The 9,841-nt window shown below is 61.8% G+C and overlaps 1 protein-coding gene across 2 annotated transcripts; it reads left to right on the forward strand.

Moving 5' to 3' along the window:
- Positions 1-813: 813 nt before the first annotated feature.
- On the forward strand, positions 814-9,049 carry TMEM109 (transmembrane protein 109). 2 transcript variants are annotated; one of them, XM_081099716.1, is made up of 4 exons: positions 814-956; positions 5,997-6,240; positions 6,896-6,998; positions 7,481-9,049. In XM_081099716.1, exons 2-4 carry the CDS (start codon positions 6,004-6,006, stop codon positions 7,870-7,872), a joined length of 732 nt encoding a protein of 243 aa, XP_080955842.1. In that variant the 5' UTR covers positions 814-956; positions 5,997-6,003; the 3' UTR covers positions 7,873-9,049. The 2 variants fall into 2 exon arrangements, with proteins under 2 accessions (XP_080955842.1, XP_080955843.1); XM_081099717.1 differs by lacking the exon at positions 814-956 and adding an exon at positions 1,177-1,402.
- Positions 9,050-9,841: the final 792 nt, after the last annotated feature.

Genomic DNA, 9,841 nt, shown 5'->3' on the forward strand with positions numbered 1-9,841 from the left:
CTGGGGATGCTTTTTTTTTAAATATTTTATTTATTTTTTACAGAGAGGAAGGGAGAGAGATAGTTAGAAACATCGATGAGAGAGAAACATCAATCAGCTGCCTCCTGCACATCTCCTACTGGGGATGTGCCCACAACCCAGGTACATGCCCTTGACCGGAATCGAACCTGGGACCTTTCAGTCCGCAGGCTGACGCTCTATCCACTGAGCCAAACCGGTTTCGGCCTGGGATGCTTTTTAAGTGCACACTGTTTCCCTCATTGAATTTCCACACAACTGAGACTCAGAGAGATGAAGCCGGCAAGGGGTCACCTCATTCCAAATCCGCCCCCACCCCCCAATGCTGCCCGTGTTCGGCAGAGATGGGGCCTGAGAGTTGGCGCCCCTCCTCCTCTGCAACTGAACCGCTGGGCGCCACCTGCAGGCTGGGCGTGGAACTGCTCTCAGAGGGAACGGCTGCGCGGCTGTAACTGCTCCAGCACCGCTTCCCTTTGTGCCTTTTCAGCGAGAAAAGTTCCTGAAAAGACCAAGGGCTCTGGGGCGCCCCTTCCTTAGGACACTGCCCAGGAGGCACCGCGGCGCTCAGGCACGACAGCGCCCCAAATGCCGAGGCGCTGGAGGGGCGGGTGGGCTTTCGAACCCCGAGTTCAGAGATGCAGCTGACCCACCCTGCAGCCCAGATGTGGTCACGCCTTTCCCCTTTCCCGCCAGACTTCCGTTCCCAGCTCGAGCCGCCCACCCCACGGCGCTCCCGGTGGGAAAGCTCGGGAAAAACACCGTCGGGAGGGGAGGGCGCATGCGCACAGCGCGCCGAGCGGGGCGGGAGGGAGCGGCGGGTCCCGGGCGCGTCCGCCCTGCGCGTGCGCAGACGACAAACCAACGCCCGGGGATCGAGGCGCGGGTTTGGTGGCGCGTTTAGCGGAGTCGCACGTGAAGGGCAGCCGTGGCCGGAGGCGGTGAGTGTGAGCCGAAACCGGGGCTCAGGGGCCGGCCGGGCCAGGGAGGCGGCAGCCACGCAGGCGGGGCCGGGGCGGAGCCGCGAGGCTCGCGAGCACGACTGGGGAGGGGTCCGACTGAGGACCCGGATCCCTGTTGCTATGCAACAGGGGGCGTCGTTACCAGGCAACGGGAGGCACGCGTTTCCTGGGAACCAAGGGTTCCGAGGCTGCTAGGAAATCCGGCCGAGGCGCGGCGGGGTCAGGCTGGGCAAGGAGGCCGGCGCCTCGCGCCTCGCCCCAGACCCCCGCCCGCCGGCCCAGCCTCCTGCGGCCCCGCTCCGAGACCTTTGGGGTACCCCGAACCCATGGGCCGTGCCGGGTCCCTCGCCAGAGACGCCAACCAGCAAGGGCTTGGCAGGGGACACGCTGTTCGAAATAGCACATGCCACTGACACCCTGTCTGGGTAGGCTGGGCCCTGGGGAGGGCTCGGTTCGGCTGGAAGCTGCCCCTTTGCCTGTCGCCCTGCCCCCAAACAGTTGCTGGGAAGCAGCTGTCGGGGGGTGAGCGGGGCCGCCCCCACCTGCCAGGACGCTGACTTCATTCCCCTCCGTGGCAGCTTCGCCCCCGTCTGAGCTTCCTTTCAACACAGGCGGTCCTGGGGTGGCCGCTGCGTGTTTGGATCAACTTTGAAAGAAGTCTCCCCCATCTCTGTCTGCATGGCTCCCCGTTGCTGCCTCCCCTGACCCTCCCGGCTTCGGGCCAGGCTTCTACTGGTCACCAGCAAGCATGGACGAGCCGTTCTGTGCCAGGCGCTGGGGAGCCCGAGAAAAGTTAGCTGTCAGGTCGGCACCAGGAGCTGCTCAAAGCCTAAAGGGGAGGCAGGCGTTTAACCCGTTAAAGCCGCTGCAGTGTTGTGGGTAGTATATTGAGTCTGTGTCCTGCACCTTCCTTTGCTTTGTTTTGTCTGTTTTCTGTTATTTTTCCTCTTTTTGCTGTCCCCGCCACGCCCCTAGGTGTGCGCGGTGTACGAGTTCCTGCGGAGCCAGCTTGGCTGCCTGCAGTAGCTCGTGGCCCTGCTTAACCCCGGTGAACACTGGAGGAGACTGGACCTCAGATAAAGTCACAGGCAGGAGACAGTGGCTTCTAGTTTGTGGCAGAATTGAGCCTGGGGCCAAAATGGAGGTACACTTGGCAGGGCTTTGCCTGGAGTATACTTTTCCCTGAACTGCCGACACTGGTTCCGCATCAGAAGTTCCCCAGGAGCTCTGGAAACATAAGTTTGATCCCTCACGGGGAGTCGGGGGTCGTTGGCCCCGATGGCACAGACCCCCCCTGGCTGTGACGGGCTCCACCGGCCATTCTGACGGGCGGCCCGAGCTGAGAACCACGGCTGCCCCCCAGGATGAGGAAGTCAGGGCCCGGGGAGGCACGCAGTCAGCGCCCTCCTGCCCCGTGGTGATTCATAGTGTGAAAGAAAACCAGCCAGAGGAAGGAGCCACCCTGCCTGTCGGCACACCACACCTAAACACGGGGAGCGTCCCACCGCCATGGCTGAAGGAGCCGGCCCCCCTCCGCTGGGCTTCCCGGCCCTCCCGAGCCACAGTGCAGCGGCAGGTCTGGTCCCAGAGTTTTGCTGTCCTCACCTGTTGCTTGGTACCAACCCTGACCTGTAAGCCCAGCGGGTGGGGTGGGTCACCTGGTGGTTAGCCTTGTCCTGGGAGTCTGGGTGCCCTCTCACTCTGAGCCTGTGGATACTGGGGATACCTTTCAGTGCCTTGAGGGCAGGGGCCATGTCTTAGGGGTGCAGCGCGAGGGTGTGGAATGAGCAAAAGGGCATCTGGAGTCAAGTCCCAGTTCTGCTTTGTGAACTTGAGCAAGTCAGCTGACCTCCCTAAGCATGGTGTTCTGCGTAAAATGCGGGGAGTAGCCGCGCCTTATAAGGCAGTTTTAGGAGTTGAATGGAGTGGTGGGCTCACAAGCACTTTGTAACTTATAAAGGGACACGCACCACGCATACGTGTGCGCACACGGCTTGTGCTCGGGGATGCCTGCTAGGCGAGGCCGGCCGCTGCGGGAGGCGAAGCCGCGTGGACACTTCCCCTCAGAGCCGAGGCTGCTCCTGCCCTTGGCCGGGGCCTTCTTTAGTGAGAAAGTGTGTGACCGAGCTGAGGTGAGGCGGCGGACGGGGAGGGGTCAGGTTCTTGCTGCCTGGGATTAACCTGGAGGGAAAGGAGACTCCTGTTAAAGAAAACAGGAGACGGAGCAGCCCGTCCTCTGCACGCTTCTCTGCGCAGGACGCGCCCAGAGTCCCGCTCAGGCTCCCGGCGCCCCTCAGAGGCCAGCGCAGGCCAGGGCCTCGCTGCGGAGGGTTTATTTCAGGGTCCCCCAGCTCCCCTCCGCGGGGGCAGGTGGCCACTTCCTAGCGGAGGCCAGCGCAGAACTCAGCAGGCTGCCACAGGAGCAACTCACGTCAGGCCGACCTCCTAGCATGGAGAGGTGACACCTGATTCCTGCTGGTGGAGCTCCTGGGATATAGGATCCCACCCACGACAGCAGGCCTGCCCTTTAGTCCCGGGTGCGGGTGACCCAGATAGCTCAAGAGCCGCCGGCTTTCCTCACCTAGGACCACGGCAGGCAGCAGCCATCTGCTTCCTGATTTGTGCCAAGACCAGTAGAAGGCTTCCCAGCCTGGGGCTGTCCCTCGGGAATTGCACGCTTCGCAGCCCTGCTTGGTCCCATAGGCCTCGGGAGACTTCAGCAGCTGTTTCAGGGCCAGGAAGTGCCCGAATTCGATATTTTTATAGATAACCCTTTCTCGAACCCTCTTCCTCCCCACAAAGCGAGGAAGGGAACGTCCTCTGTCCCCTCTCCTCCATCCTGATGGCTCTGATTTCGGGCCAGCTCTCTGCCTGCCCCTGGCTGCTCCTCCCTCGGCCGTCCCCGCCCCGGCTTAGCCTCTGAGTCCTGGGAATGCCCGGAGCCACAGGTTCCTCTCGGGGCCTGGAAGGGGGCTGATGTCTCTGGAGCATGGCGGCCCAGAGATGTTGGTGCTGAAAACGGTTCTTGGCCGATCCTCCCTGCTTCAGTGAGTCAGTGCTTGCTGGGCCCTAACTTGCCTGTAGCATCACGGAACACGACATGGAGTGCAGAACCCAAGGTGGTGAAGTGACTTGTCCCCACGAAGTCACGGAGATGATTGATAGGCACCTACTTGCTTTTAGCTACGCTGGCGGCCATGTGGCAGGGAGGTGTCTGCTGTCAAATGTACCTGGATTCAAGCCCTGGCTTTTCTATTTAATTAATTAATTAATTAATTTTACTTCAGGGAGGAAGGGTGAGGGAGAGAGAGAGAGAAACATCGATGATGAGAGAGAATCATTGCTCGGCTGCCTCCTGCATGCCCCACACTGGGGATCGAGCCCACAACCCGGGCATGTGCCCTTGACCGGGAATCGAACCGTGACCTCCTGGTTCATAGGTTGATGCTCAACCACTGAGCCACACTGGCTGGGCTTTTCCACTTCTTTTTTTTATTATTATTATTCTCAACTGAGGATATTTTTCCATTGATTTTTAGAGAGCGTGGAAAGAAGGGAGAGGGAGAGACAGAGAGAGAGAAACAATGTGAGAGAGACACATTGATTGGTTGCCTCTCGCACTGGCCCTGACTCCGGTGAGGGATTGAGCCTGCAACCGAGGTACGTGCCCTGGATCAGGAATCGAACCCGGGACCCTTCAATCCCCGGGCCTATGCTCTAACCACTGAGAGCAGGACTGGCCAGGGCTCCTCCCCGGCCCGGGCCCTGGTTGCGGCCTGTGCAGGAGGCAACCAATCGATGTGTTTCTGTCGCATCGCTATTTCTCTGTCTGTCCCTCTCTCTTCCACTCTCCCTAAAAATCAATGGAAAATCCTCGGGTGAGGATTAGCAAAAAAACAAAAAAGATTAAATGAGATAGGTGGTGCATTTTATGAGATGGTTAGTTTTTTATGTTTTAATTATTTTTAAAATACATTTTTATTGATTTCAGAGAGGAAGAGAGAGGGGGAGAGAGAAACATCGGTGATGAGAGAGAATCATTGATCAGCTGCCTCCTGCACGCCCCCTACTGGGGATCGAGCCTGCAACTCAGTCATGTGACCTTGACCAGAATCGAACCCGGGACCCTTCAGTCCGCCAGCCGACACTCTATCCACTGAGCAACACCAGCCAGGGCAGTTTTCTATTAGGAATAGTATCTTTCCTTCAAGGTGGTGGTCTCACCCTTTGCCTCCATGGCGGCTGGGGAGCAGAGGGCCTTCTGAGTCGGGGTCTCGCCTTTGCACGGTGAAGTGAAGTCCCCAGGAGCTTGTGGGCTACGCCTTGGCACCTCCAGGCAGCGCCAGCGCCTCTGGGCGTGGGACGCAGCACCAGCCCTGGCGAAGCTCCCGGGGACCCCAGGGAGCAGCCGCATTGGCATGTAATCCGCTGTGTTGCCTGCACCCCAGCGAGTCTGTGATTCGAGAGCGGAAGCTTAGGTTCAAACCCCGGCCTTTCCACTTGGCAGGGACCCTGGGCTCACACTTCCCTCCTGTCTCCTCCTCTACACCCACAGGGCGAGGAGGCCAGCGCCCTCCCCTGATGGCCTGCAGAGCCCCTGCGTTCTCTTCCTGCGTGAGCAGGAACCGCGCGCTTTCTTGACGATGTTATACGGGGTCATCCTGTGTGTGCACTGTTTTTAAGTTGTTTTTATATTAGCTTTGTCTTAAGTCGATTATAATCTCCATGGGAACAAAGCCTTATAGACTTATTATTTTTTATGCCCGAAGCAGCTTTCGGATGTTTAGAGCTGGAGTGAGGGCTAGAGAGCCCGCTCATCCCCCTAGGGCATTGAGCAATGCTCACGGTTCGTGAATATGCGGGGTAAGGGGTGTGAGAGGGTGAGAGGGAGGAATCCCGGAACCAGCCTAAGCTGCCAGTCCGCCTTTCTCCACTGACGGGAGGGGGAGGGGTGCCGTGGTGGCGACAGCGGGTTTCCCTGCCTCGGCTCCCTGCTCACCCTGTGCTTCTCCCCCGCAGACCCGTCATGGCAGGTTCAGGCAGCACGTGGCCCTCGCGCAAGCAGCTGTTCAAGGCCCTCCTGCTGGTCCTCGTGGCCCTGGTCCTCCTCCACTCAGCATCGTCCGAGCCCTCCCAGGACTTCGTGCCGCCCGGCAGGCAGAAGAGGGAGGTCCCCGCTGACCTCCTGAGCCAGATGGGCCGGGCCGTGCGGGGGACGCTGGATGCCTGGATCGGGCCGGAGACCATGCACCTGGTCTCTGAGGTGAGCGAGGTGGTCCCTGCTGGGACCGCACACGCCGAGGAAGATACAGGAGGAGGCGTTGGCGGCCACTCCGTCTCTCTCGCTCTGCGTCCTGCGTGTCATCACCCCTGGTGGCCCCAGAGCCCACACGATGAAGCAGACATACCTGCCTCTCGCGCTCCCATTGGTTGAATTCCACCCGAAGGCCCGTAGTTCCACCCCCGTCTTTCCCTTGTTCCTGCCTCTCTGGCCAGAAAGGCGGGGGAAGGAGCCATCTTTACAAACCCATGTCAGCAGGTCATGATAGAGTCACTGTAGAGTCTACATGTGACCTAGTGTCGTGAGTTGGCACATCAAGACCTGTATCATTTCTTCACCGTAGAGGTGGGGGCGGGCTGGCCCAGGGGCTTCAGGCCGAGCTCTCTCCCCACCTAATGGGATCTGATGCTTCCCCCCATACACCCGCTACCACAGCAGTGTCCCAGCAGGTCCGCGGAGTCGGGGCCCAGGAAGGAGGAGCGGCCTGCTGGCCCGGCCCGTGCACTGGGAGGGACCCCCGAGGCCGGGTGGCAAACACTGGCTGAGAAGCGGGTGGAGCCGGTCCCGCGGGCCCGGCCTGGACTGGCAGCGAGGCTTGGAGAGGAGCCTCACTCCTTAGGGACGCATCTCTCCACAGACCACGGCTCAGGTGCTGGGGACCATCTCCTCCTGCCTCTCCGTGGGCTTCTTCGCTCTGTCGGGCATCGCCGCCCAGCTGCTGAACGCCTTGGGGCTGGATGGTGAGTGGCAGGGACTGGTGGGTCAGCTGGAGCCTAGCCCATCACTTCCTGTTGGTGGGAGCTTATCTTTTCAGGGTCTAAACTCTCCCCCAGCCTCCTGCCCCCTCCCAGGGTTCCCCAGAGGCCAGCTTACTAGCAGGCCAGAGACTGCCGCCACCTGCCGGTCAGCCTCCTGTCGGAGCAGCGTCCTGCTCAGCCATAGCATCTCATTTAACAGCCCAGGAATTACTCCCATTTTGTAGATGAAACTGGCTCAGCCAAGGCAAGTGGCCTGCCCAGCGCGGCAGGAAGCGGAGCGAGGTTCAGGCTCCCGTCCCTGCATCTCTGTGACCCTGTGGGAGGGGATGTTTTTCACTTTGCAGGGGGGTTTAAGTTCACCCTCTCTTTGGGTTTCAACACCCCCCCTTGTCCCTCCCCCCCCCCCGCCCCCCACCGGCCCATCAGCAGTGCGGGCTGGCTGACCCTGTGACTCTTCCCCGCAGGAGAACACCTCACCCAGGTCCTGCAGCTCAGCCCCAGCCAGGTGCAGACCTTCCTGCTGTGGGGCGCGGGGGCCCTGGTGGCCTACTGGCTGCTGTCCCTGCTCCTCGGCCTGCTCTTGGCCTTGCTGGGGCGGATCCTGTGGGGCCTGAAGCTGGTCGTCTTCCTGGTCGGCTTTGTGGCCCTGGTGCGGTCGGTGCCCGACCCGTCCACCCGGGCCCTGCTCCTCCTGGGCTTGCTGACCCTCTACGCTCTGCTGAGCCGGCTCACGGGCAGCCGGGCCTCGGGGGTCCAGTTGGAGGCCAAGGTCCGAGCGCTGGAGCGCCAGGTGGAGGAGATGCGCTGGCGGCAGAGGCGAGCGGTCAAGGGCACCCGGGGCCTGGAGGAGGAGTGAGAAGGACGCCCGGCACCTTCGTCGTCTTCGTACCAAAGAGCTGAGCTGCTTCTGGGCTGCTGGCCCTCCTTCCAGCCCCTGCCCCCCGCTGGCCCTGTCTCTGGACCCTCCGGACTCTTACCTCTGCCCCAGCCCCCAGCTGAGCGGGAGGGAGACCCGTCCCCTGCTGGTCCTCTGACCCCTTCTCTGCCCCCAGCCGTCTCCGCAGGGCGGCTTGGAAGCCCCCCTTACCCCCCAGCTCGTGCTTCTGCTCTCCGAGCATCACTGCCGTCGGCCTCCTGCGACTGCGGCCCCCTCGCCTTCCTGCTGCTGCTCTTGCTCTCCGTCCTCTTCTCCTTTGCCGAGTTCCAGCTCCCTCCCTGTTCGTCTCCTCCCCGCCCTGCGCCCCAGCCCACCACTGTCCTTCAAGGCCGGCTCCTTCCCCTTCCTGCCCAGGGCGGGAAAGAGGCAGGGCCGATGGACGCTGAGGGGAAGGGAGGTGGGGACCTTGCCCCGTGGGGCTGGGGGTGAGATGGACCTTGAGTCTGTTACAAGTGCCTTAGTCCGAGCCAGCGGGCCCTGCGCTTGCCTGCTGCCCTATGCGTGCCGTGGGCCCCGTGTGTGCTGTGGGCCCCATGCTTGCCCGCTGCCCTACTGTGTGTAGGAGAGTGTGCTGTGCTTGCTTTGTGTCCAGTAGAGAGTGGCTCCTCAGGAGCCCGATTCCCCTCCAGCCGAAGCAGAGGCTGGCTGCCCTGTTGGGTGCTTGCAAGCAGGCCCAGTGGGGGTTTCAAGGACCTGAGGACAAAAGGACTTGTCTGCGGAGCTCAGGCGGCCTCCATCTCTCTCCACTCCTGCTACCGCCCCGAGGGGCTGCTGATCAGGCCACTCCCAGGGCCTGGGAGGGTCACGGAGCAAACACACCGAGATGGCCCCCCCTTCCCTTCACATGCTCTGTGGGGAGCAGGGGAGTCTGCAGACCCCTCTCCACCGGGCGCTTCTTCCCTGAGTCTCCAGTGGGTGGGCACCCTCCTCTGCCGGCCGGGGCATGTGACACACGTGACGTGGAGTGACCACGTGCCAGCTCTTACTGTCAAGGTTTGAGGAGGAATCATGGCTGGAGTGATACGTATTTTTATCAGCACTTGGTGGTTTTAAATAAAGTGCACGCAGTGTCATTGCCTGGTGCCGCCTACATGCACTTGCAGAGTCTGGACGGCTTTGATTTCCCGCCACAGCTGAACCCACCCTGTGGTCCCACCCGTTCTCCCAGCGCTGAGCTCGAGGCTGGGGAAGGGAAGGAGGGAGGGGATGGGAAGGAAGACTGGTACCAGGTACCCTACCCTCCAGGAGCGTGAGGAATGAGGGAGGCCTGCCCCCATTACAAGCCTTCCAGGAGCTGGCTGGCTCCCCACGCCCTGCCCGCTCCTTTGTGCAGGAGTCAGAGGCTGGCCCTAAGCCAGGACACTTGCGCCTCCCTCCTGGCCCCACAGACGGGTTTCCTGCACTGGGTTCCTCACCCAGCCCGGAGCTGGGCCCAGTTACTCCATGGAGGGCCTGGGCGGGTTTCCTTTTGTAAGCTTCCCTGGAGGAGCTGCTGTTCAGCCAGGTGCCCTGCTCTGGACCCTCCCAACCGCCTAGGAGGCCAGCCTGGCCCGGAGGCTGCCGGGACCTGGGGGACGGGACCTGGGAGGCCTGGACCTGGGAGGCTGGCCTTATCCGGGGAGCAGAGGCAAGTCCTCACACTTCCCGTGCCCACAGGCCTGTCCCTGGCATGGGCTGGGCATGAGCTCTAGCCGCCTGCACCTGGAGCCCGCCCTCCGCGGTCAGGGCAGGCCACATGGTTGTCACCGGCCGCACCGGCCCCTTTCACCCCTTCTCACCCCATGCCCCGCGGTCCCCCTTGTCCTTGAATTCAGGTTCCAATTCAGGGGTCAGCGCCTTTACAGGTGAGCTGGGGGGCGGGCAGAGGGGTGGCCGCCGCCTCAGTCCG

Source organism: Myotis nattereri (genome assembly GCF_964212035.1).
Source record: "Myotis nattereri genome assembly, chromosome: 9".
Lineage (NCBI taxonomy): Eukaryota > Metazoa > Chordata > Mammalia > Chiroptera > Vespertilionidae > Myotis > Myotis nattereri.

What these genes read in the sequence shown, in the direction of transcription:
- TMEM109 (XM_081099716.1), top strand. Translation starts at nt 6,004, where the DNA reads ATGGCAGGTTCAGGCAGCACGTGGCCCTCGCGCAAGCAGCTGTTCAAG. An exon ending in CCATGCACCTGGTCTCTGAG is followed by an intron (nt 6,241 to 6,895) that starts GTGAGCGAGGTG and finishes ATCTCTCCACAG; the next exon opens with ACCACGGCTCAGGTGCTGGG. An exon ending in GAACGCCTTGGGGCTGGATG is followed by an intron (nt 6,999 to 7,480) that starts GTGAGTGGCAGG and finishes TCTTCCCCGCAG; the next exon opens with GAGAACACCTCACCCAGGTC.